This window comes from Plenodomus lingam, assembly GCF_022343315.1.
Source record: "Plenodomus lingam strain CAN1 chromosome Unknown contig_27, whole genome shotgun sequence".
NCBI lineage: Eukaryota > Fungi > Ascomycota > Dothideomycetes > Pleosporales > Leptosphaeriaceae > Plenodomus > Plenodomus lingam.
Window position 1 is genome coordinate 361326 of NW_027093942.1, and position 25871 is coordinate 387196.

A 25871-nucleotide genomic window follows, 5' to 3' on the forward strand; every position below is an offset into this window, starting at 1 on the left:
GACCCAGCAGTGATCAAACCCAGCAGTGATCAAACCCAGCAGTGATCAAACCCAGCAGTGATCAAACCCAGCAGTGATCAAACCCAGCAGTGATCAAACCCTCCTCCCCAGCACCCCCAATCCACCTCCCACAACAACCCTCCCTCCCCCCCCCCCCAAACCCCCACCATCCAACCCAACCCCAGACCCCCCCACCCAAACGGATAAAACCCTCCCCAAAACAAGCACCGGATAAAATCCGCCACCCCAACCCACACAACCCCCCTCCCACCATCCCCCCATCCACCCCCATCACCCGAAAAAAAAAAAAAGATCCCAGAAAATCCATGTCCTCCATCTAATCCATGTTCAAAACTGTCACACCCACACCCACACCCAGCATCTCAGCATCTCAGCCGCCTGGAAAAGAAAAAATCAACACCCCACAGGATCTGCGCGATGCGAGAGGGGAGAAGTGATGTCTTCGTTGACGTGCGTGGTTGAGGAGAGGGCATGGGTAGGGTGAGCTGGGTGAGCTGGGGCCGGAAGCATGTATGCGCGGTTGTATATAGGTTAGGAGGTTTTGGGGGCATGGGGTAGGGAGGGGGGTATGGGTATGGGTATGGGTGTTAGCTGGCCTGTACTGGTGATTTGAGGGTGGAATTGACATCTACGGCACATGGCTATAGGTAACAGCATGTTCTGTGCCTGCGATACTGCATCTACGCTTGAAAAAAAACCAAAAAAAAATACGCAAGGCATGGCGACAGTCTGGTGCGAGATGATGCGGTAGTGTATGTTGAAACAAAAAAAAAATAACACGAGGATTTTCCTTGGAGAGATTTTGGAATCTGGTATACCGGTACCGTAGCACTCACTCCAGCCATTGCCGTGTATAGCACAGCGCCGATTTCACCATGTACATGTTCTGTCAACTCTTGCGATCAGACTTCATCCGTAGCATTTTCCGCGCTTGCGTCCCTTGCTCTACGACTAAAAATTGTGTGTGGAAGAGAGACAGAGACAGAGAGACAAGACCAAACTCCGACATCATGAATCCTAGCAACGCCCAGCCCACCTCACCCAGTTTCCCCAAACAGCCCGGGACCTGGAAGAACAATAAAACCCTTCAGTTCCACATCACGTCCTTGAACTTGCCATCTCACCATATCGTCCTCGCTCTTGCGTGGTGTCGTAGGCCTGCAGGACACGTGCTTGCGACTCATCCGTCTGTGAGAAGGCGTAGCCGCGCTGTTTGCGCATGCGCTGTACTTGACGGACTTTGCGGATTGCTTTTTGGAATTGTTCCATGCTAAAAAGACAAGGTGTTAGAATATACTGATCAAGGTGGTGGGTGCCAAGGCAGCAAATAGCAAGGGAATACACATACCGCGGTCGATAATCCTGGATATTGTACTTTTGAATCTCTTGGACATGGTGGTAGCTTTGCGGGAAATACATTCTCTTGGCATACTTCCACGCAAAATCACGGATGAGGCAGAGTGGGGGGAGGACGAGGACCATGGCCCAGAAGCGGGGATCGGGGAAGAGGCGTTCGATGACGCCAATATATTCGTGGGAGATGTTGGCTTTGGGCGCCACAATGGCATAGACGGGCATGAGGATGAACCAGAGGAGGAAGGAGCCGGGTATGGCCAGCACCGTGTACTTGGTCCAGATGTTGGTGATGAGCGAGGCTTTCAAGAGGACCGTGGCCAGATTGGCCGTGTAGGCTGCTGTACCCCAGACCCAATGGCCCGCGTTTCGACCATCCCATTGCGGCCAGTCCCATAGGACAAAGGCCTGGGAGCCAAAGTAGAGGATCAACGAGTGGTAGAAGCCATTGCCAACCCAAGACCAGAACGAGTGCATCCTGAAGAACACTCCAGACTGACTGAGGCGGTAGAGCTGCGGGTATCGGTCCAAGAGACGTGCGCTCACAAATTGATCGAAAATACCGAGCACAAAGGGAGGTGCTGCGGTAAAGAAAACGTTGTAAAAGGTCAACGTCCACGATTCGTAGATGATCTGACCGGAGAAGCCGTTTTGAAAGGAGTACCAGAATTGCGTCATGAACATGGCAATATTCTTGTAGAAGGAGTACAAGATGACTTTGCTGACACGCTGGTAACTCCACGCGCCGTGGACAAGGAGAAGCTTCCGCAGGTAGCGGAATTGACCGATGGCGATATCAGCACTTCGAGCTGCCTGCAGACCTTCGACACCACTGATCCCAACTCCGACGTGGGCAGCCTGAATCATGGAGACATCGTTTGCTCCGTCTCCAATCGCAAGCAAAATGGCCTTGAGATGACGTTTGACGAGCTTGACGACGAGAGCCTTTTGCAAAGGAGATACTCGGCAACAAATGACGGCCTTGCACTTGATTGCGAGATCCAAAAACTCCTTTTCTAGATCGCGCTCGAGGGCATATGTGAGCGATTTTCCATCAATCACCAAAGCAAGGACATCCATTTCGGAGCCTCCCATGTTTTGACTGTTGACGGCCTGCATCTTCTTGCGAATATTGTCTCTTGTGTCTTCCTTGTTCTCTTCATTGATGATGAGCAGACTCATGTCTTCGCTGATCAGCTTGCAACTCATGCCAATATTGATGGCAGTTTCTTGACGATCTCCCGTCAGTACCCAGACTTTGATGCCGGCGGATTGTAGTGTTGCGATCGTGTCCGGGACGCCATCTTGCAGCTTGTCTTCAATTGCAGTCGCACCGAGCAGCGTAAAGTCGTGCTCGATAAGCTCGGCAGCTTTGTCCAGCTCTTCTGCACGGTTACCACTGACGGTTGTCATAGCAGTATTGTAGACTGTCCACCAATCGCGGAATTCCTCTTCGGAGATCTCGCGCATAGCGAGACACAGCGTTCGAAGACCTTCAGAGGCGTACTCCTCGAGGTGAACCAAGGTGGTCTCAACATGCGGGTTGTCTTTTGACAGACGTTCCAGAATGACAGTGTCTGCACCTTTGCAGTAACAGATGATTTTCCCCTCTGGCGTGCGGAAGATGGTAGACATTCTTTTTCGCGTAGAATTGAACTCACAAACCGCCAAAAGTTCGTATTCCAACTGACGACCATCGACCTGGATAATGACAGCACGTGGTTTCCTTGCGATGAACTTGTAGCCAAGCATCACAGCACCCTCGACCAAGGCTCCCTCGTCAGGTGATGCGGCCTGATATTTGATCTCGTCTTTTTCGCCACCTCTCTCAGGGATAACCGTGTGGCACGTGGAAAGGAGGGTAAGAAAGTGTTCGATGATGTGCCTGTTCTGATGTGTCTGACGGTTCTGCTCGAGCTGTTTAAAGTCGTGGATACCGACCTCGACGCCGTCTTCGACCGTGGCCCTTCTATCCTCTGGGACCTCGTCGGCGTATTGGATACCGGCGATGGAGGATTGCTTGAACTCCATCATGTTACAGGTCAAAGTACCTGTCTTGTCAGAGAAGATGTATTCAATTTGGCCAAGCTCCTCCACCAGGGACGAGGTTCGGCATTTAGCAGGGGTATCTGTGGGTTCGTAGTAGATGTCCAGATCTGAGTCGATCAAACTACCGGTGTAGTATTTGACGATTTCAATGGTAACGAAGAGCGAGATTGGGACCAGGTTAGAATACAGGACCCAGTATGTCAGCAAGTCACGGAAGAATTGTTTGGCGCCGTTGAACTTCTCAAGCTTCAGATAGTCAAGACTGTCTCTCTGCGTCGATTGGATAATGACATCACCAATAGAGCTGACGATGCTCAGACAAATGAGAATGACGACAAGCATGAGAATCTGCTTGTTGACAAGCCTTTCCACTGCAGTTGTCTTGATGGGCGTCGCGGTTGCGTTTCTCATCAGCTTCGTCTCGTGGCCGGTGAAAACAACGACGCCGTGGATCCATGGGGTATTGCGGAGCGTTGCACCACGTAGCAGCAGCTGATCTGGCGCAAGAGACAACTCCTTCTCCCCGCCACCGGTTGCGATGGTCAATGTGGCCTCGTAAGTGTACAAGCTGCTGTTCGGCTGCTCCGAGCGCAGTTTGCCACCCAACCTTGCCAACTCTGCAGGACTGACAAAGTCTGCCGTCTCAGGAATGGCCTGCTTGATCTTTAGGTTCGTCTCTCCGTCCAAGTTTGCAGTCTCGATGTAGCAAAGGCCTTCGGGTTCGGAGGACGCGAGGAGTACAAGGTCAGCAGGGAATGGCGATTCAGATGTGACACGAACGATGTCTCCGACTGCCACATTGATCCATTTTGTATCGGCAAAAGTGGATCCCTTGAGGACCTGTGCCTTTGAATTGTTCAATTCGGAATCCGACTGTTTTCTCCGATAGTCTTCGATGTATTCCTTGATCGCAGACACCAACAAGACGATGGCGAGTGGGACGATTGTAGTATACCGCGAAGTGGGTGAAATTCCAGGAATCTGTTGCAGGATCGCGGTGAACAAGAAGAACAAGTTGGCGTACTTTGAAAACTGCTCATAAAGGAATTTTGGCAAGAATGTGATGATGTTATACTTTGAGGTCGAGATGTGGTTGTCGACGTATCTGTTCTGGGAATTCGCAGGTGGATTATTCAAGTGGATTATGCGGGGGCCCAAGGTCGATGGGTCCGGGGCGCCACGCCCAAAGCCAAACTTGAAGGTGCCAGTGCCCGGGCCGGATTTCTTCTTGGTAGACTGGCCGTCATCGTATGCGCTCGCTCCAGGCTGATCCTGCTGTGCGGCGTGCTCAGTCAATGGCAAGTCCATTTCCGAGTACTCGGACCCTCGTCCAAACATGTTCTTCACTCGGCCTGTCAGACCACCGCCAAGGCTCAGGATACTATTCCGGTTGTGAGCCTTTTTGGATGAGCTGCGTTCCACGCCCGGTGCGTTCTGGTCATAGGCGCCGCCCGCCGCATAGAAGCCCTGCATCGAGTGATCGTCATCGGCGGGAATGTCCGCGTCCGAGTACCGCTGGTAGTTGTTCAAGTCGGAGGTCTGCGAGTAGGCCCGGTTACCCGTCTGTAGATAGGGCGACTGTCCTGTTGGAGCACCAGGCCCGCCTGGTAAGCCCGCCGTGTTTGGTCTGCCTCCGACAAAGTCATCGTACGACACCGAGGGTCGGCCTTGGGGTGCCAAGCCATCGTCATTGTCATTGTGTGCATGTGGTTGGGCGGCCGTTGAATGTGTAGGCTGTGTGGCCTGGTGGTCGTCCAAATCGATCAGATTGTCATGGTGAGACGTCCGACCCGGTGGCCGACCGGCCATGGCGTCTCTTGCTCCACGCAGCGCCGCAGCTCCTCCTCGTCATGCAAAAGCCCGTCGTGTTGCCCGTTCCTATTCCTCCCGGAGTCCCGGTGTTTGCCTTGGTTGATGTGTTTGTGCGTGTGTGTATGTGTGGGGCAGAATGTGGTGAGGTATACGTCGGCGGTGGTGGGTGTGGGTGTGGGTGTGTGAGATGGCGCAGATTCCTCGACGGTGCGAATTAGGAGAGACGCGCTGCCAGCATCGTGGTCGCGGCAAGGGGGCGGTACGCGAACGGAGGTGGATTCGGATTGTTGTCTATAGGCAGCGGATGGCGGAGGGCAGGTTTGGCAGGCGGTTTGCGTGTAGAATGTGGTGTGGGGTGAATGAATGTTCGAGGGTTGAAGGTTGCGCCGCGACTGCACGGACGCCGAAGCTTGTGAGGGCAGTGCGCCGCCAAAACTGCTCCTAACCCGGCCTGGCCCCAAGTACACACACAAGTAGTCCATTTCTCAGACACCACAATTGGATTGCGAAGAACAAGGCTACGGATCAGCGATTGATCATCTTGGCAGTTGCAAACTGTAGGGTTGTTGTAGTTGTTTGTCAGGACACTTGATCCTTGATCCATAGTCGCTACATGCCGGTAGGCTCCTTGCACGTGCTGGTAGATGGTCTGCTGGCCCATGTCCCGTGACTGACTAGACAGCTATGTAGATACAAGATTGGCAGATCCATCAAGGCTCGTAGTAGCGTGTTCCTCGATGCATCACACAACGTCAACAAGCTTGGGCGCTTCTGAGGTATACCGGTACGGTAAAGTCAGGAGTCTAGGTTGGAGATCTTGGTTAGATGCACTTGTCTAAGCTTAACTTCCGTACCTACCTAGGGGCCAGGTAGAGTACCGGTACCTGAAGCCGGAACAAATGGCCAGTCAGAATCGCAGACGCTTCTTCAACGACTACACTACTATTAAGTTCGCCCGTCTTCCGCTCCAATACTCCGTCATCCTCTCCAGCCGTGTACAAGAGCATGGCGGCGCGTGGAGAAGCGCAAGACTACGTCACGATGCTGCTAACCAAGTCTGGCAGTCCATCGTTCTCTACCAAGACAGGCCGCATGGTACAAGAGGGCAAGGCCACCCTCCCTGTCCGTCATCCCATCCCAAACGACCCCAGACACCGGTATCGAAATAAAGGTTGAGACCCAACGTGAACAGCAAACCTCAAGTACCACTTCTCCGCAATGGCACCCAAAATCTTCAACATAGCTACAGCAAGCGACTACAGCATATCCACCTGGCTCCTCCTGGGCGCAACCCTCCAATCCATTCTGGTGGCCAGCCTACCAAGGACCATATCCCTTCTCCCACCCATTGTCCTCATAACATATCGCCTCCTCCACAGCTACCTCATTGCAATCGGACGCCTCGCAAACCCAATCACAAAGGATATTATCCACGGCCGCCAAACCTGGCAAATCCCCACCCCAAAACCAACCAACCACAACGACCCCAACCCATCAGAATCCACAACCTCCTCCATCGTCATCCTCGTCCTCGCAGCAAGCTGGTCCCACCCCAACGGCCGCTTCTCCCCCGGCAGCCAACAACTAGGCGCCTACTTCACGCGCATGTGGGATGCAGCCTCTGCCAACCGCTCCACCTACGGCTTCCTGGGCAACACGCCCGGCCTCAGCACCCACGACACAGGCGCGCGTTCCGACGAGCAGGGCAAGACAGTCGTCTACCTCAGCTACTGGAAGACGCTCGCAGGCCTGCACAGGTTTGCGCATGGCCCGGCGCACATGCAAGGCCAGATGTGGTGGGAGCAGGGCGCGGCCGAGGCGTTTCCGCATATTGGGATTATGCACGAGACGTATGAGGTGCCGGCGGGTGGGTGGGAGAATGTTCTTCATAATTTTAGACCGTTTGGGATGGGTAGGTTGGCAGATGATGTCTGTTTTTTTTTCATGTGAAACTGTGATGCTGATTGTGGATCTAGGGAATGCAAAGTATCCTATTCCTCATGCCGTGGGGACGAAGAGTGAGGGGGTGGAGGACGAGGATGTGGAGTGGGTTAGTGGGTTGAGAATGGTGGAAAGGGAGGATGGGAAGACAATGTATGGACGTATGGGGCGGAAAGTTGGAACTCCGGCTCCTGCTATGAAATGATTGATCGCAGCATTCCTCTTGTCGCTGGAGTTGCTACATTCTAACAGACATGTTCAGTTCGCCTTTCGACTACAGTGAGAACAGGGGGAAGCCAATGCATGCACAGCCGTGCGACACATTCACATCATAGATTCGAGCGCTGCCAGTGGAAAACCAACAAAAGGCAGAAACCACGACATCAATACACGTGGCCCGTCATATCTACCACCACAGCCCCAAACATCCCAGCACAAAACCCTCACCCCAGCCCTCCAACCTCTCAAGAAACCTCCTTCCAGCCCCCGAACCCTACCCCCCAACCGCACCATGGGCACCCACCCAAGCATCCCCAGCCCCCCCTCTCTCTACACATGGTCCTGCCATCGCTGTAAGGCCTCTATCTCTGGCACACAAGTCTATACTGCATACGCTGCATACACACAATCCACTAATCCCGCTTCTCATCCGCAATAGGTCATGGCAGTTGCCCAGCCGCACGAGCCAGCAACATCTGTGCGCGCTGTGGGCACAGGAGATGTTGGAGGAAGTGTCGGAGGGGGCCAGTGTTGCGGACGGATGAGTTGTGGTTTGGAGGGGTGGGGGAGAGTGGGAGGTGTAGGGTGAAGAGAGGGGGGAGTAGTGGTAGATAATACGGTAGTGGTGAGCAAAGAGGTAAAGTAAGAGGAGTGGATGATGAGAACTTGGTCTGATGGACCGAATGGGCATTATTGTATTTTCAAGAAACGTGAACAAGGCGGTGATGGCACCTTTACAATCTTGTGGAATCACAGCCTCGTCTTGCCCGCCGCCCTGGAAGTCGGGATCCTCGGAGGTATTGACGACCGCGGCATGGACTAGCTCCCGCATTGTCGATGTGGATAATCTTCCGAACCTCTCGATACTTGCATCGTTGGTACGGATGGTGATAGTACGGAACAGCGCGTTGGTGGCTAAGGCGCTGAGATCCTTGTTGGTCAGACGAAGGGCTTTGAGCGTTACAACGTCATGTGCAAGATATTCGACGCATCTTCTTCCAATCGATGTCGGCAGCGCTGGGTTCTCTGGGCTAAGTGTCAGAGCCCCTTCCCCTCTACCTACCTTCCAATAAAGTCAGTTCGCTCCGCCGCAATTACGCCGTACCGGTAACTTACCCGCACTGCCTAACGTTAGTCAACGGCGGCTACCGGTAGATAGCGTGCACTACTATACGCGGAACGACATCTTCATCCAGACCTTTAGAACATCAATCACGGTGGCCAACCTTTGTTTGCCACAAGCCCATATACTCCTTCTCGCCACATTTTCATCCGTTGGCCAGAACCCCTGACACGCGTCTAAATACGAAGGAATGTTCTTGGCCATCCACTAATGTACCCCAGACCACTCGTATATTCCTTGACAAGCGCTGCAGTGCCGCACAAATGGCACAACGGAGAAAGATTGCCGATGCACTGCCTAGGGAAACAACGCGATCGGGGAATAGAACTCCATTGAGGCGTTTGGTAGTTTGATCGGCAACAGGGTGGGACATCCTTCTGTTTCATCAAACACAATTTCCCGATGCCCATTCCGTGGCCATGGGAACGTTCACCCAGAATTTACTCACTTGGGACTTGCAAGCAAGGTCTCTCGTATCGATCAAGGGTACAGTGGAAAGTAACTAAAGTGAGATGCACGGTTTGTGGGATTGATCACCTTGCTACTGCATGGCCGAAACCACACAGCCATCTCGATACCTCTCGATACCTATGTACTGCATTCGAAAAAGGCCGTCTCCGCATTTTATCAAGATCGAACGGTAGGTTCGCTAATGGCAAGTCTCGTGTTTCTGTACTCCAAGAGCCGCTACGTAACATCTAAAACAATGCTGAGAAACGCGTGAGATGGACATGGCATGAGCAAGGCTGCAAGGCTGCAAGGGTAAGTCACAGGGGCGAGGGACCAGTAAATGGATTCTCCATTATAAAAGTTTGCAGAGTCAGCCTGTATGTTGTGAGCCACATCGGATTTCCTCCATTACGTTCTTTTCTTCAAACAAGACTGCCTTCAGTGCTCTTCCATTCTCCAAAAATCTATCAGTGGTGCAGAGCATCCCCTTCATTCTTTATACGTTATATCATTTTCCTTGAATCCACAATGAAGTACGCCTTGGCCCTCTCCGCGCTCGTCGCATCTAGCTATGCTGGCGCGATCCCAGGCGACGTGCAGACTGGCATTCAGCGCCGTGCTGCCAACCCCCAACCTGTTTGCACTTTCGAGGAACACAGCTTCTACGACAAAAACTGGGGAGGTGACGGTAACACCCCTGCCAACTTGAAGCGCGACCTTGGGAAGAAGACCTGGGACCCTCCCGCCAACTTGGTCAAACCACTGGAGGAGGTGTGGAAGCACCAGATGGATACCTACGGTAACCAGGGCATGAACTTCAAGAACTTCGGCTACGACCAGGTCATGGCAGCAAAGGGCAAGATCAACTACTGCGTGCGATGGGAGGGCAACCAAAAAGTCAGCCTTTCCCAGCGTGGGGAGATTGAAACTGCCATTCGCAGGCAATTCAAGAAGTGGATCGACGTCCTCGCCGACTTTGAAGGCTTCCCTTACAAGACCGTCGATGTCAAAGTCGTTGGTTGGGCAGTCAATGATAAAAACCAACTGGAAGGCGACGTTAGCAAGATCCAAGTCTACACGACCAAAGATGAAAATGGCATCCCGGAGTGCGCGCCGGGCTGTGGTCGATTCCACCACCAGGACGGTGACTACAGCGGCTGCAAAGCAGGCGCCGACCGTCACTATGGTAAGCACATCGCTCACGTACGATTACATGGACAGATACTAACTTCCACTCGTAGACCAATCACTCTGGCTCACACCCGGCTTCGGCGGCGGCGCAGGCGGCGACTGGGGCCAGCGCGTCTCCACCGAGTACTTCATGGACAACATCAAGCAGGAGGACATTCACATTGTTCTCCATGAAATCGGCCACACGTTTGCTCTCGACGACTTCTACGACTGGACCCCTACTGGTGTGGACAAATTCCTCATGAAGGCGGGCTCGGCCATGAAGATTACGGAGTTTGATGCTTGGATGGCGAGGGACTGGTGGATGAACCTTAAGCGCGAGCGTGGCTGGTAGATTTCGGGCTTTCTTCATGGCTGTTTCCGGTATATTTCTTCATTACTTGCGTTGAAGTGGCTGGGATGTTTTGCCATTGATCTTGTCTGTATAACTAAATACTTTACATTCTGTATATATTATTCAATGGCACCGAACATTCAAAACTCCAAGTAAACCAAGCAAGTGGCCTCCATCATTCTATGATTCTCAAAACCTTCCGAAGAGGTTTCAATGAACGTCTCTTTGTTGGCAATGAAGTTTATCACATGTACTGCTCTCACTGCTAGGTAGTGTTAATTAAGAACCAAACAGTCCTTCTGCTCTCCCTGCTTACGGCAAAAGATAAATCTCCGGTGGAGCAATTATATCAGGAATTTCTGGTTCAAACCCAGGATTATCCGGACTGTTACTCTTTCTGTGTATTACTTCATCGACTCTACTAACAATACATCTTCCTTGACCCGCTTGGTAACATGTTGCTTCCTTCCGCACGCCATGGAACACCACGAGTCGTATTGCAAGTGTATTTTCTCAGTTGTTGCAGCGCGAGAAGTCTGCGCAATGTGATCAATAAAGTCATAGTGCGAACGATGACTAAAGAAGTACTGTAACCAACGAATTTGGAACATGGTATTTTCCAAGACCAGTCTTCCTTCTCCCTCAACTACCTAAATGCTTTACCAGAGTTATACCACAATTCAGATGTGAATATCAGGGGACCGATTGCCCAAGACGAATTCAGTCTCGCTCATTGACAGAGGAATTCCACGATTGATCCGGGTAAAGGAAGGCACACACAAATGACGCCAAGGAATCTCAGCATAATGCCCCAAGAAACAGCGTCCTGCTTAAACCAGATTAATCCAAATGGTCTGACACACAAGAGAGTAGCCAATAGCAGTAGAAGCTGGATGCAGAATAGTATCGAAACATGAGTCCGTAAAACCCGGTTCCCCTTCGTTCTGGCACCGCACCCATCCCAGACAATACCCCGGGTTCCCCCTGTGCCCAAGGTTCTCCTCCTTCTGCCAGAAACATTCTCGTATGATGAATTAGAGTTTCGGGTCCATCGGTCATCGTACATAGTATGTCCTGCTCATATAAGCAAGGACATTCTGATTCAAGCGTTTTCATGCGCCAAGTAGATATGCCGTAATGCGAGGAAGCATGGTAGACTTTATGAGTTTTTAGATAGATGCAGTCAATATACCGGTACCCAGTCGTTGACATTGGTCAGTGGGCTTGGCGCTGAAAAGCAGTGATCCAATATACAGTAACCATTAAAGGGTGTTCATGTGCTTTGTTCGATTTTAATGACTGTCACGGGAGTTTACGATCACGTCAAGTTACAATTTATGCAGGGATTGACGTTCCGTGTTCCCGTGCGGTGACGGGCGTGGCTAACGATACGGTGACCGAGTGTTTCATGAGGCCGTCTGGAACATTTGTTTCCCGGGTCCAATCTTTTACCGGTACTCATGGACATTCAAAAAGCCAATTATAATAGCTTCCTGCGCGGGCAACCTTGCTTGGACTATGGAATCTGGAATATCGACCGACATGTTCAAAATGCCCGGAAGATAGAGTGTGCGTACCATAGCTAAATTTAACACCGCCATGCTTAATCGCCATGTCTTAGACTTCAACCTAGCGCTCGTGCGAAGCAGAATTCCCTGAAAATCTTCTGCTTCTGCATCGGAACAATGTGATGTCGTATCATTGCTGGTTCTTGCAATGGAGACCTGTCGTTTCCGATCTGGAAGTATTGTAGTCGGATTAGCCGGTAGTCTATGATTAAACTCAAACTGTCGGAGAAATCCAAATGACACCAATGCCAATACGCAAAGGGTACTCGTGGAGTGTTTCTCGGTGGGAGCTTTTTTCATCTAGTAATCACCTAACTACAGTCGTCCAAATCCAAGCTCCCATGCAAGCTTCTTCATTTTAGAACTTCATCTTTTTTCATGAAAAACTGATCCGACATGTCTGAATTGCTTTCTGATAGAAGTATCTAGTACGGCTCGATTCCAAGATCGCGCGTTGCGACTATATCTCTTCATATTTGTTCTTTCCTGAGCAGATAAGAAGACCTTGCCGGCCACAAATATTCTCAGGAGATGGTCAGGAAAGTTTGCCTGCAAAGTCCGACATTCTACGTATGGCGTGATGAAGTCACGACCATCATCGACAGTGTCTAATACATTTGCGATGCTAAGGCCAAAGACGTATGGGTAGAAGCTATCAAAGAGTTGAAATAGCAACAGAGCTGTTCGCTCAGTCCTAAATTTCATGATTGAATGTTGCGAAAATGTTGGAGCTGCCAATACCGTAAGAATTAGAATGCATGACAGAGATCAGCCTTAGTACCGCGTTTGGAGCCGCAATTTTTAGCCTCGAATCCTGACGCTTATCTACCGAGATCCTTACAGATCAATCATGTGCAATGTAGAAGCTTTTTTTTTAACAGGATATTATTAAAGGTAGCTACATCGTGAAAAGAAGTGAGCGTACCAAGACTTTGTTGGCGACAACAATTACTTACCTACAGGCCGGAACAATGATAGCTAGACTTATGGCAAAAACCTGAAATTTCATGATAAAAAACTGCCGTGCCGTGCTTTATAGATGGTGGAACTATGAATTCTCCGTGTCCACGCGATGTTATGGTTACTTGCCACATCAGGAAAGGTGTTGTCCGGGGAAATTGCCGACCCCATCGGTACCATGGGGTACAATGCGGGGATCGTGGATGACCTAGATACCATGCCTGTGCGCAACATGACGGCGTTTGTCCGAACACCATCAGCCTCGGTCTCTGCACCCGCTGATGCGGTGAGCAATCTTACTGTTTAAAAGGCAGAAATTCAATCGAGAAGATGGTACACTCCATCAACTCGCGTGCCACCATTTTGGAAAATGCGGCTCTCTGGCTTATTCGCAGCTGTAGCTGCAGCACTCCTTCCCGCATATGTAGCTGCAAATCCTATTGAGAATGCTGCGCGTCAGACCAGTACATATGCAGGCTACCTCATCTCCACCTTCTCCGATCCAAATCCTAGGGTTCAACTCTATCTATCCAATGGCAACTCGGCTACCAAGTTCTTCAAGTTGAACAAGGGAAAAGAAGTATTGACGTCTACGGTGGGAACAAGGGGCGTGCGAGACATCTTCTTGACGACAAATGATGCAAGAACACAGTGGTACATGTTTGCGACAGGTACGATCATCATCGATGACGAAGATCAAGAAGAGTGCGACTAACGGAGAATCTAGATCTGGACATCAACGCTCCAGGCTTCAACTGGGACGTTGCAACTCGCCAGGGCAGCCGAGGAATTGTAGTCTGGTCCTCCAAAGACTTGGTCAATTGGTCTGCTCCCAAACTCGTCCCACTCGAAGGTGCAAACGCAGGCATGGTGTGGGCCCCCAGCGCCGTCTACGACTCTGCATCCTCGCAATTCTACGTCTTCTGGGCATCAAGACTGTATTCCTCAAATGACCCAGGTCACACGGGCGTTGCAGGCCCCGACCGCATTCGCTATGCAACGACCAAGGACTTTGCTACCTTCAGCGCACCACGGGACTACTATGCGCCCTCCGGCACACCCGTTATCGACCAGGAATTCCAATACCTTGGGACTCCGGGACATTATGCGCGTTTCATCAAGAACGAGACGGTCAATCAAGTCTGGCAGGAGACTACCACGGGTGGCCTGTTTGGAAGCTGGAAACGAGTGCCAGGGTACGTTAGGGAGGGAAGTCCTTGGGAAGGCGCTGCGAGCTTTGCGGACAACTTGGTCAAGGGCAAATACCATCTTCTGCTGGACAACTATGTGCAGTATCTGCCATATGAGACGACGAATATTCAGTCACCAAGCTGGGGAGCAAGCAATACGGATGGATGGCCTGCAGGTCTCAAGCATGGATGTGTTACACCGCTCACCAAGGCGGAGTATGATAGGGTTCTTGCTGCCTTCCCTCGGTAGAGCTTTTATCACCTTCATATTAGTCTAGCTGTCTATAGAAGACCTTTCATAGGCTAGCCTCTATGCCACTGGGATGATGATGATCAAGACTTCCTAATTAGCCGCCCAAGCGTGAACCTGTAAATCTAGAGACAGAGCGAGATCATCGATTTTTTACAAAATCATATCCCTCTTGTTGTAAAGGAAAGAATTACTTTTCGCCTTCATTTATAATTTGAGTTCGGACTCGCAGGTTATAATCTACGTAGTGTATTCATCAAACAGACTTTGAGATATTAGGATAAAATAGAAATCAGAAAGAAGAATTATTACACGAGGAATTAGTATACAAACCTGAATAAGTGTTTGGCGTTGGGTAACAACTGCGATGCTGCCCGAAAACTCTTTTGTTGACAACGCGGTCATGGAAACCCGACGTCAGCAGCAGTGTTCGCAGCCCCCGATGTCGCTTGCACCTGGAACATCCGCCATCGCGTTCAATCGTCAACTCTGATCTTCATACCGAACTCGTTCAGTGTCTTGACGTATTGGTCGCCTAGTGTCGCCGGCGTCAAGATACCACCTCCTAGCTTTCCAGCTTCCGTGTCTTCCAGACGGCCCCGAATAATCACTTGAGCGGCGGCGCTCAGAGTAATGGCTGTCGCTACATATCCACCGTGGGCAACATCCATGTGTGCCATCACCTTGCCTCTACCATCCTCTGCGATCCCCACAGCGCGGTAGTTCATGAAATCCTTTTTCATACTTTCCTTTGTAGGCCCGCTGCCTGGGCTAGGAATGACGAACTTCTTGAGGACTGGTGCAAGAATCCATCTCGACAAGGGGATGGCTAGGAGTACGGCTGTGAGGCCAAGCGCCAGCTTTTGAGCCAAGCCTGTAAGGAAGCCCGTCGCACGTGCGAACTCGTTGAAGCGAAACTTTGAGCCGTAAGCCAGGTTGCGATCGCTCGAAGACTCATAAAGACCCCAGGAGCGGTGCACAATGCATTCATCCACACTAGCCATAAGTCCAGTCGTCTGGACACCACCTAGCTCAGGGATGGACAGGAGACCAAAGGGACGGTAGAGAAGGCTTCCCTTCGGCGGGCCTACCACTTGGGCCGCCTTGACAGGCGACAAAGAGTACGGGTGCATGCTCTTTCCGAGGTGACTCAATGAGTAGTTGTTGAACAGCTCAAGCATGGTCAAAGCTGTACCTCCACTAACGCCAGACTTGAAGTCGTAGAGTGTCATAATGGCACGCTCACAGGCTGTATTGTATCGCTTGCGGACTTCTCTTGCCAAGACGTACGCCATGATATCTGCTGGCACAGAATCCAGACCGCACTCGGGTATGATAATACTGTGATTCTTCTTCGCGACCTCGTCGTACTTCGCAATCATGTCATAGATCCAGGGTACTTCGCCAGTACTGTCCAAGTAGTGGGTGCCATTATTGGCGCAGGCAGCGAGAACAGGTTCCCCATAATGCATGAATGGCCCAACGGTCGTGACTAGAAGCTTGGTCTTGACAACGAGAGCATTCAGCTGCTCAGGATCGATCTCGCAAGTTTCAATGTCTGCATGGTATTAGGTCCATATCTCGTGGTCCTTTGCGATTCGGTGGATGCTGGAGCTACTTACCTGGCTGTTTGCGATTGGGACTAAGCTCCGTCAACTCATCCACGACAGCCTGGAGCTTCTTCGCATTTCGGCCAGCAATTGCCCATTTGAGATCCGGTGGAAGTTGAGTGGTGATCCACTCTGCAACGAGCTTCCCAGTGTATCCAGTAGCTCCAAGCAGAATGAGTTCGTACTGTCGTGTTTCGTTCGTCATCCCGTCGACTGCTTTTGATGGTGGATGAGGGCGGAGTAGCTGGTAGTGAGGCTTTCGGGAAAAAGCCGAGAACTACTGAACTGGCAAAAACCTCATCGCACTTGCTGTTGAACAAACGAGTTCGGACGAAGACCTGCTTTGGGCGAGAGCGATGAAGGTTCTGCCGAGGTTCGCCAACATGACGTCGAGAAATTGATTATTGGGAGTTGACATGTTTTGTCTCGTGAAAATCAGTCTAGTGCACACGAATTCTGCCCTCATGAGACAACCAATACATCGTCACTCTTCCTCACTGATCCCCATCAATTTGATCAACGACCTACAATTCACGAATACAATACCAGAGAGAATCGAGGTATGACTGCGAACTAGTCTGATGCCCCAATCCGGTTAAAGGCCTAGGCACGTGCTTTCTAGAAGTAAATGCCCCTCACAACAACACAAATCTTCACCGCTACGACAATCCAAGCTTCAGTCACAAGCAGCCTCAGACAACAGGGTGAAAGCCTTTGCCTGCTAGTCCACTGCCTACGCGTTTTAGTGAAGCTCACATCCTGGCGAATAGGCTCTCCCAGCCAGATAGTGAGGCTACAGGGCTCTTGTTTAGCTCTGGATCTCTCGATACTCCCTGCGATACCCATACCTACAATACAGCGTCGCTAACACGCCCGACTTGTGTAGGTCGCCACCAACCGACTCTACGCGTAAACCTTGGTTCAAGGAGGCATCCGCTATCCGCCACGCAATTGTCAAACTCCGCGTCGAGCGGCTACCTCGTCCGGCGCTTACAGAGCCGCGAGCCTTAGCTATAGAAATACAAGATCCATACAATTCCATCCCTGGTACCACACAGCTAATTCTTCTCCAAATGCGCTCACACAGCATGGCGCCTTTGCCATGCGCTGCCGCACCTCAACCCTTTGTCCAAGGTTCGCAGCGAACGATCCCACAATACATTCTCCAGAGTGCAGCGAACTGGTTGATATCGAGTGTAGCTTTTCTAAGAGCGAGCTGAGTCATAGATCTATTGATCGGACGTCTCCTTCGTTCACCAGCGCACCTGGCTAAATCATGGATCAGAAGCTCAGCCGTAAGCCGATGATCGAGGATTTGGCCACGGTTGCTTATCCATGGAGTGAGTGATGTTATCGAATGCATCGATGAGTTACCAAGCGCCCTGCGATGGAACCGTGTCTCAGCTCGCAAGATCTGGACCGCTATACGTATGCTACAAGGACACCGGGCTTTTCGCTGACTGAGGGGTCATGACCATGGATCAATTCCACGCCCTCGACGAATTACTCGAACTCTCACTACTGAGACGCTGCAGATGTTCCGTGATCTATCGTCTTATTCAGCTCGACTGGCTTTATCACGAGCGGTTCCGAATGCGGACAGGATGACACGATCAGTCGATCATTCTCGGCCATTTCAAGAAGCCGCTAGCGAATGCAATAGAGTTCTGAAACATTTTTTGCATTCCGAGTAACCTTTGATTGACCGACCTGGTAAGTCTCCTTGGGATAAGCAGAGGAAGCCCAGGGCAAGTCAAGATGGCTACGCGAGTCATCTTGGAGGATCGCATTACAGTGATACCCCGCGGATTTCGGGCCTTTCTTTGTATTAACAAAGGTAAGGTAGAGTACCATTTTCGTTTACTACTGGTTTGACGTTCGTCACGGGGTTTCTGGGATGCAAGCCATGGCCGCTTACTACGGACACACCATTTGCAGGCTGTGGCTGCCCACAGGTCACGAATGCCAAGTTACGCTAGCATCCCAGGCGCCTCTTATAAACCCCCGCGCCGTCCTCTCTTACAACAACACCTTGTTCCCATTCATGCCGCATCGACTCGATTTCGCGTACTTTCACCTAACAATACACCTCGAACATGGCGGAGACTTGCATAGTCTGCCTCGGTGAACTTGTTCCTCAGGACCAAGTCCCAACCGCCACCCAACCGGCGCTTGCGACCATTCCGCTTGGAGTTGGGGCTGATACTGGCCTCCAACATGCCGATAAGAGCACCAGGGCCTCTGCTGCTTCCGACAAAGATGCCGAGTTAGTCGCGCATTTATTGCCATGTGGCCACGATTTACATAACGACTGCCTCAAGCCCTGGGTGGAACGAGCGAATAGCTGTCCGATCTGTCGAGCGAGCTTCAACATGGTCGAACTCAGCGTGCGCGTTGGAGGTATGTGAACCCAGGATCTCACCGGACAGTACAACCTGCAATGTTGCTGGTGTTGTGCGGTAGCGGCCCGGCTACTGGCTAAATGGTCAGTCGAGCGCTCAGCTTAACCTCTGCCCTTCAGCGCCAACAAGCTGCCACATGAGATGACATTCCTTACTGATCAGTTACTGATATCTAAGCAGGCCCCAAACTGTCTGAGTATGCTGTGCAAGACAAGCAACAGGTCGCTGACATCGACCCCTCCATGATCATCGAGGACGACTACACATTGGAGGATGACGGAAGCTACGATGCATGCATGGTCTGTGATGAGTTCGGCGATGCTTCACAGCTCATGTATTGTCATAGTTGTGAGCAACTTTGCCACGTCTTCTGCGCTGGTCTCGATCGGATGCCCACGCGCGGACCTTGGTACTGTCACGGCTGTGTCGAAAACCCGGGGCTCCTGGAGGCTGCGGCCCGCCGACGCCCCGCTGCTCGAGGCCCTGCCGCATGGGTCAATGGGAGAAGTCGTGTACCACGCAATAATCGCGCACCAGACGAGTGGGTTGGAGTCTGGCAAAGCGTGTGGGATCGACTGCAATTCGACATCGAGTTTCCCTTTGAGGATGACGAACCTTCCGAGAATCACTCTGAAGTGCTGAGACGGGAGAATCATATATGGGAGCGCCGCTTCGAGCTCGCGCGGCAGGCTGGCGCTGGTACTCGATTTCGAGCCGCTGCTGATAACGTTCATCGCCGTCGTCGTGGCTCCAACCGATCATCCCACCCGACCAATCGTACACTACACCGCGAACCTCCGAGAACCCCCAAAGATCCCGAGTCGCAAGAAGAGCTGCGCGCATGGAACCAATTCGAGAAGGCACGCGAACAGTTGGAACAACAAGAGGGCCCGCCCACACCAAGTGTGATTAGTACAAGCAGTCGCCGCGGGCGGAAGCGGAAGTCTGTTGACTCGTCCCCTGTCGAGCCTGAGCCTCGTGAACAGCAACCAGAGCGCAAACTAAAGCGTCCCCGCACTCGCCTGAATATAGACAATGGCGAGCCATCGGGGGCTGGATCGCGTCGGACTACGACGACTACTGCCAACAACCCTAATCCTCCTGCTACAGCCTCATCGCCAGTAGCGGCCACAACAGGCGAGACAACCTTGGCGACGGGCTTCCTTCAATCACTTCTACAAGAAGTGGTGGTAGATAGGTTTGCAGAGCGCGAAAAAGAAATCGTTGCGCCAAAGCCACGTCACATCATCGTCGAGCGTGCTTGCTCTCCTCAGCACTCCTCGCCTGGGTTATCTCCTGTCTATCAGAAGCCACCAGGCATGTCCACACCACCGCCACTAAATCTTGGCCGTTCCAAATCGGCTGAGAATCAAGATCAACAACATTCGCCAACGTACTCGCCATATTCTCCTGCCGACGATGATCGAACCGGCCGTCGCAGACTCACCTATCGTTCTGCGGGTCTCAGTAGCCCGCCTCGCTCGAAGGACTCTTCACCATCACGTCCGACACTATCATATTCGACAAAGGCTGAGTTACAGCGAATGGTCACAGCAGTACTAAAACCTCTCTATCTGAAAAAGGAGGTCACAAAAGAAGAGTACACTGATATCAACCGCGATGTCTCCCGTTTACTATATGAGAAGGTCGGCGAAGCTGGTGCAGATGCTCTTGCTGATCAAGAGACTAGAGAAAAATGGCAGCAGATGGCAACCATTGAGGTTGATAACGCAGTCAACACGATGCGCTCAAACCGTGCGGCCGCTCTGTCCCCCGCGGCCGAAGATTCTGCTTCCTCTTCCTGAGGTATGTTTTACTTTCAGCATTTGCACTTTGGCGAGCGTGGGAGCATTTTGGTTCATCTTCAATTCCAGGCGCGTGTAGCCACCAGGGAATGGCATCTTGTTGTTATAAGGGTGGGTGAGGACATGATACCACGGGCAAGGGGAGTTTAGGGGTCACAGTAGATGTCTCGCACGATAATTAGATTTCATTCGGCTCGTCCGTGAGCCATGCACTATATTCTGGATCGATGATCTTGGTGGTTTGAAAAGTCTGTGATTGCTGGCTGCCAACTCATTGTGACGCTACTTGTTCCAAGCCAGACTATACAGCCAGGTTGATAAGGTGCCTGAGAGACTTTGTTGTTGCAAATCACGCAATTCATCATTCCAGACAGAAACTCTGGAAATCAAAAGCCGACGTTGTTCTTTGAGCTTCTAGGCGTTTAATCCTTTCGCTGAGTTGATGTGGGGATGGTTCGACTGGCTTTCAATGAGGCAGGTGAGGCTTTGGGAAACGATGGCGGGTTTGTGAGGGGAGAACAGTGGGCGACTTTTTCGGGGGGGATGAGAACTAGATGTTGGTGATCTTATCTTTGATGAAGGGGTTGATGGTGCTAGGCTTTTTCATTGAGTTGGATTATGCGGCAGAGTGATGGCGGCATACCAAGTCATCCTACGATATCCTTCGATACGCTCAGATTCTCATCTAACATTATCTAACATTATGGGTAAAGCACGACCTATCCCCTAGCCAGAGCAGAGTACTCCCGCTCTCATATCATCCCAATCCCCAACGCCTCGCTAAACAATAGCCTCGGGCCTCTCGACCCTCTTCTTCGCCGTCCCCAACCCAGCATGTCCCCTCTCCTGATTAACGCCCAGCCAAGGCTTCAACGCCTCGCCCACAAGACTCTGCCTCAAGAAATAAATCACCTGCCCGATGATGATCAGCACAAACGCGATTGGATACATCCAGTGGATGCTCAGCCCAAACACCTCGACGCCAATCGCCACGCCCCAGAAGCTGCCCGTCAAAAGACTGATGTTGAAAAAGGCGGCGCTAGACAGGCGGAACAGAACAGGTGCAAGACTGTAAAACAGCGTGAGGATGAACGTGTAGCCCGTCAAATACCCGCCCACTTTGGCATTCCACGTCGCCGACCGAAAAGCAGCACGATCGAAAATGCCAGCCTGCGTGCCATTGATAAACATGCCCCACCACGCCAACTGACCCACGACCTCGTACAGCGGCCGCTCCGACACAAGCCACTCCTCAAACACGTTGCTGAGGCCGTAAAACGTGGCGCCGAGCAGGGCAAAGAGGTCGCCCTTGACGGCATCGCTGGCGCCAAAGTTGTTGGCGCCTGTGATGTGGTCGGAGCCGAAGATGACGCCTAGGCCGCCGATGCACATGAGGATTCCGAAGATTTGGGTCCAGTGATAGCGGACGCGGAGGACGAGGAAGCTGATGATGACTACGACGGCGATGGCCCAGAAGTTTATGAGTTGGGCGGAGAGGATGGTGGTCTGGGTTTTTGTTGGGTCTGGTTAGAATGGTGGTGGATGGGAAGGAAAGAGAAAGAGAGCAAGGAACAACGTACATAGCGGTAAGCAAGTACCACAAAGTAGTTACCCTCGACATCAAAGAAAGCGAGGATGAAGAACCGCCAGCCATCTTTGAGAATGAGTTTCCCCCAGCCTTTGAGCCCGTATTGGTAGATGGTGTAGGTCGTGTAGATCAAGTTGAGCAAAACGTAGTTGAAGAACGACTGGAAGGCTGGAATCGACGTGCCCTCGTTGGCCAGGAGAGTGGAAAGCGTGTTTGTCGATGTAATGCAGATAGCAAGCACTACATCCCATCCCATTAGCCAGAAACAAAAGAATCCTCCCTTTTCCCAACCGCCTCGTCAGATCAGAGGAACCACCAGGATCGCGTTGAAGGCAAGTCCTCCTCACAAATCACACCACGGGAGAAAAGCAAAGAACAAAACCAACATACCCTGTCCCAACACCAACGTAATCCAAAACTGCTTCGTCTTCAAATACTGAAACCACCGGCCCTTGCTCCGCGCATCCCCTTCCAGCACCGGATTCACAGCTCCACGAGCAGCGCTCGCAACTCCACGCTGCGATTCTTCCTCGGCCGTTACATACGTGCCTGCGCCCGCCTTGTCGACCCCGCCAGCTCCATAGTATCCTGTGGCCTCTTCGTGCGGCACCACGACGCCGGTGGCGGGATGCGCTTGGATTTGGTTCATCGCGTCGAGTGGTTTTCCGGCGTTGAGTCGGTATTCTCGTTGTCGCTATCTCCAAGGTTTTTAGAGGGCGGGAAAGGAATAGTTAACTACAGCCAGCCAGCAAAGCACCGAATGCGCAAGTTGCAACACAATACAACGACGATAGGTATTACCCCCGTCTAAATAACACCCAGCTTAACACCCCGTGTCTCCTCTTCCTCTCTATCTCTTTTGCTCTCCCCGTCCCGTAGCCAAAGCCGTGCCCAAATCCCTCACTATCACCCCAACCAACCGGCAGTTTTTCGCTTGCAGGCGTGAGCGCAAAACTCCAAAGTCGCTCACGGACAATAGATCAACGTATTGCGCTGTCGTTTGTGCAGGTACGATCGACTCCAAAGCCGAAGAGAAGAAGAAGAAGAAGAAGAGTAAAATATGTATTCAACCCAAAGCAATCCCGGCCAAAAAAAAAAGTGCACCGCGTTTCCCGCCACCGTGTACCGGTATGCGGGAAGCGTGCGGCGACTGTGCCGTTGTATCTTATAGGTAGAGTACGATGGTATATGGTATCCCTACTCTAACCACACATGCACATGCACACATCTAGATCCCAATCCCCAATCCCCGCGCCCTCCTCAAGCATACGAAAAAGCCACAGCACGCGTTCGACACCAATCCAGCCCAGCCCAGCCCAGCCCTTCTCCCCACCATCACCATCACCATACCCACACCCAAATAGCCACACCCAGCACACCCAGCACACCCGGCCAAAAAACCCCAAGACGATGGAAAAGAAAAAAAAAGGCCTTGTCGATCTCCACCGGCGCTGGGCCTAGTCTCCGACGCGTTGCCGTGAAGGGGCAAGGGCGGGGTTGATGGTGTTGGGGCTTAATCTTAGGCGAGATCCGAGTGCGGACATGGAGTTTTTGCTTTTTTGGGGGCGTGGAGGAGGGCTGGAGGGCTGGGGAGGGAGTGAGGTGATGGATGTGAGTAAGTAGGGGTCAGGTTGGCGATGGGGAGAAGAGGGATGGACTAGATGATATGATACGGCAGGTCCTATTTGAATTCAATGCAGTTGGCAGAAAATCAGGCATTTCATAAAATCCCCACCACTATCGCATCGTCTTCCCACCACCTGACTGCGCCAGAGCCATGCGCCAAATGTCAAGATACAAGTCCAGGCCCAACGACCAGGTAAGTGGGAACGCTGGATGTAAGGTTAGACAACGAGTGGGGCGCAGGGCAACGCACGCGGCCCTAGAAGCGGAGCATTTATTGCAAAAGCAAAGTTTTTTTTGGATTGAAGATTGGCTAGGTAGAGAGAGTAGAGAGGGAAAGATACAGATGCAAGACAAGTCCAACACGCTCGATGGCGGGCTGATAGTCACCACACTCGCCAGCCGAGCAAAGAAAAAAAAAGCAAATAGAAGGAATCTAGGCGACCACGGAAACTTAAAAAAGGCTGCCCACTAGACTGTCGACCAACCCCTTTGCTTTTGTTCGTTGCTAATGGGCTCTTCTTCACAGCCTACTCAGAGTCCTCCTCGTCGCTGTCCGCATTCTCAAGCCACTCCTTGAACTTCTCGGCAGACTTGCGCACGTTCTTGCTGACCTTCAAGTCGACGTACTTCTTGCTGGCCTTGGCGCACCACATCTTGAGGACTTCCTCGGTAATCAGATCGTTCTCGTAGTACTTGAACAGGATGGCGGAGATCTGAGGGATGAGCTCAGGCTTATCATTACCGATGAAGCGCTCGGTGCCACCCAAAAAGGCCTTCTCATGCTTCTCAGAAGTGATCATCTTCTTGAGCATAGGAGCACGGCCCTCAATCTGCGAGACAATCTTCTCGGTGAAGAGAGTCTGGGGGATGACAGTCAACGTGCGATGCTTCGACTCGATGCCCAGCTCCTTGGCCTTGATGTAGATTTCGACATTGTCCAGCTTGTCAACGCTGCCCTTTTCGAGAGCAGTGTCAATGATCCATTTGCCAAAGACGTCGTAGCTGGAGCCCTCTTCACCATCGTCCTCGCCCTCAATGACAAGGGCACGCTTGAGATCGTCGGGAAGGTCCTGGGCACGGGCCCTGGCAGCCTCCTCAGATGTGTCGAGGTGCCACACGACCTCCTTGGCCTCTTCCACATCGATGCCCTCAGCACCCTCCTGGATCTGGCGTGTAAACTCATCGTCGCTACCAGCCTCGAGTGCCAAGTCACCCTCGTCGCCATCTTCGGCGCTGTCGCCAGGGCTTCCACCGTCGGGTGAGCCGGCCTCTCCCCTCGCCTCAGCCTCCTTGCGGGCGCGACGCTCGGCTTTCTTGTTGGACTTGTCCTTTTTGCCCTTCTTCGGCTCGTTCTTCAGGATGAAGGAGCTGAGCTTGAGGCGGGCGTCGACATCCGAGATCTTACCACAAGCCTTGCAGTCAAGGGTGATGTGGCCATCCTTGATGTGCACGTCGGTCTCGGGATTCTTGCACTTCTTGCAGAGGACAAACTTGGTAATGAAGCCGTCGAGGTAGTCCTGAAGCTTGCTAGCGTCGTGGGCGCCATTGATGATCCAACGGTCGTCATTGGGATTAGTGTTGGTCTGGGCGCCGAGTTCAAAGCCAAAGTATTTGATGACGTGAGCGGGAGGGCGGGCCAGCGACTGGGCGACGCTGCTCAAGTTGACAATGACGGTCTTGATGCCGTTGCCCTTGCCCTCAATCTTGGACTGGATGCGCTCCATCTTGTAGCGGTAGAAAGGGTCGGTGACATCGCGACGAATGTTGACGGTAGCCATGGTGACGGTGGTGGAGGGAAGGAGGCGGGGGGTTCGATAGTGAACGTGGTGGTGGGCTTCTTAGCAGTTCTGATGCAGCGGATGGGCGAGCAAGCTGGGGTCGTAAAAGTCGACGAGAGATATCAAAGACATGCAGTAGATGCAGTCTTAGGTGGCGATGGGTGGGGTAGTTTGGGTTTTCTGGGTCAGGGAGGACAGTGAACTAGCCGTTGGTCTGGTGGATGGTACTGCTAGGTATCCGCGTACAGCGAAATTTTTGCAGTTTGGGGGGAGGTTCGACTCGGAAGGCGTAAGTTTGGCGCGAATACATATACCGCAGTTGTTGTTGCTGGTTCCGAGGTGCGGTTTGTGCGAGCGGCCTCTAGGCAAAGGTGGCGGGTTGTTTGGCGAAGGTCGCGGAGGGGCGACGCAGGCAGATGTTTGCGCGTGTGGATGGGCGCTTTGGGGTGCAGAGGCCGGAGAACGGTCGCTGGGGGGGGGGGGAGGGGGTTGAAGAGGAAGGGAGCTGGGACGATGTGATGGGTTTGCGTTGTGTGCGAGTTCAGAGTGTGTGTGTGTGAGGGAGAGAGAGAGAGAGAGAGAGTTGACTGGCGAGGTGGAG

General features: G+C 52.1%; 8 protein-coding genes across 8 annotated transcripts; 4 read left to right on the top strand and 4 right to left on the bottom strand.

Moving 5' to 3' along the window:
- Window positions 1–269: 269 nt before the first annotated feature.
- Window positions 270–5654, bottom strand: DRS2 (aminophospholipid translocase). Its single transcript, XM_066097474.1, has 2 exons — window positions 1370–5654; window positions 270–1291 (listed from the first exon to the last, which is right to left on the bottom strand). Exons 1-2 carry the CDS (start codon window positions 5230–5232, stop codon window positions 1120–1122), a joined length of 4035 nt encoding a protein of 1344 aa, XP_065952516.1. The 5' UTR covers window positions 5233–5654; the 3' UTR covers window positions 270–1119.
- Window positions 5655–6453: 799 nt separating this feature from the next.
- IAQ61_007165 (uncharacterized protein) lies at window positions 6454–8490 on the top strand (the record flags this gene model as incomplete). Its single annotated transcript, XM_003840850.2, has 2 exons — window positions 6454–7147; window positions 7212–8490. 2 exons carry the CDS (start codon window positions 6454–6456, stop codon window positions 7379–7381), a joined length of 864 nt encoding a protein of 287 aa, XP_003840898.1. The 3' UTR covers window positions 7382–8490.
- Window positions 8491–9496: 1006 nt separating this feature from the next.
- IAQ61_007166 (uncharacterized protein) lies at window positions 9497–10493 on the top strand (the record flags this gene model as incomplete). The annotated part of the gene is made up of 2 exons (XM_003840849.2): window positions 9497–10154; window positions 10210–10493. 2 exons carry the CDS (start codon window positions 9497–9499, stop codon window positions 10491–10493), a joined length of 942 nt encoding a protein of 313 aa, XP_003840897.2.
- Window positions 10494–13158: 2665 nt separating this feature from the next.
- Window positions 13159–14461, top strand: IAQ61_007167 (uncharacterized protein; the record flags this gene model as incomplete). Its single annotated transcript, XM_003840847.2, has 3 exons — window positions 13159–13307; window positions 13332–13692; window positions 13749–14461. The coding sequence occupies exons 1-3, from the start codon at window positions 13200–13202 to the stop codon at window positions 14459–14461; spliced, it is 1182 nt and encodes a 393-aa protein (XP_003840895.2). The 5' UTR covers window positions 13159–13199.
- A 185-nt stretch (window positions 14462–14646) lies between these two features.
- IAQ61_007168 (uncharacterized protein) lies at window positions 14647–16590 on the bottom strand. Its single transcript, XM_066097475.1, has 2 exons — window positions 16084–16590; window positions 14647–16019 (listed from the first exon to the last, which is right to left on the bottom strand). The coding sequence occupies exons 1-2, from the start codon at window positions 16274–16276 to the stop codon at window positions 14938–14940; spliced, it is 1275 nt and encodes a 424-aa protein (XP_065952517.1). The 5' UTR covers window positions 16277–16590; the 3' UTR covers window positions 14647–14937.
- Window positions 16591–18167: 1577 nt separating this feature from the next.
- On the top strand, window positions 18168–20278 carry IAQ61_007169 (uncharacterized protein; the record flags this gene model as incomplete). Its single annotated transcript, XM_003840844.1, has 2 exons — window positions 18168–18471; window positions 18654–20278. The coding sequence occupies 2 exons, from the start codon at window positions 18168–18170 to the stop codon at window positions 20276–20278; spliced, it is 1929 nt and encodes a 642-aa protein (XP_003840892.1).
- A 491-nt stretch (window positions 20279–20769) lies between these two features.
- Window positions 20770–22515, bottom strand: IAQ61_007170 (uncharacterized protein; the record flags this gene model as incomplete). Its single annotated transcript, XM_003840843.2, has 3 exons — window positions 20770–21784; window positions 21859–22106; window positions 22257–22515. 3 exons carry the CDS (start codon window positions 22513–22515, stop codon window positions 21059–21061), a joined length of 1233 nt encoding a protein of 410 aa, XP_003840891.1. The 3' UTR covers window positions 20770–21058.
- A 1504-nt stretch (window positions 22516–24019) lies between these two features.
- Window positions 24020–25853, bottom strand: IAQ61_007171 (uncharacterized protein; the record flags this gene model as incomplete). Its single annotated transcript, XM_003840841.2, has 1 exon — window positions 24020–25853. The coding sequence occupies exon 1, from the start codon at window positions 25268–25270 to the stop codon at window positions 24020–24022; it is 1251 nt and encodes a 416-aa protein (XP_003840889.2). The 5' UTR covers window positions 25271–25853.
- Between the last annotated feature and the right edge of the window lie 18 nt (window positions 25854–25871).

Coding starts and splice junctions, on each gene's coding strand:
- DRS2 (XM_066097474.1), bottom strand. CDS start 5,232: ATGGCCGGTCGGCCACCGGGTCGGACGTCTCACCATGACAATCTGATC. Junction 1,292..1,369: donor ATCCAGGATTATCGACCGCG/GTATGTGTATTC, acceptor TTGTCTTTTTAG/CATGGAACAATTCCAAAAAG.
- IAQ61_007168 (XM_066097475.1), bottom strand. CDS start 16,276: ATGACGAACGAAACACGACAGTACGAACTCATTCTGCTTGGAGCTACT. Junction 16,020..16,083: donor TCCCAATCGCAAACAGCCAG/GTAAGTAGCTCC, acceptor AATACCATGCAG/ACATTGAAACTTGCGAGATC.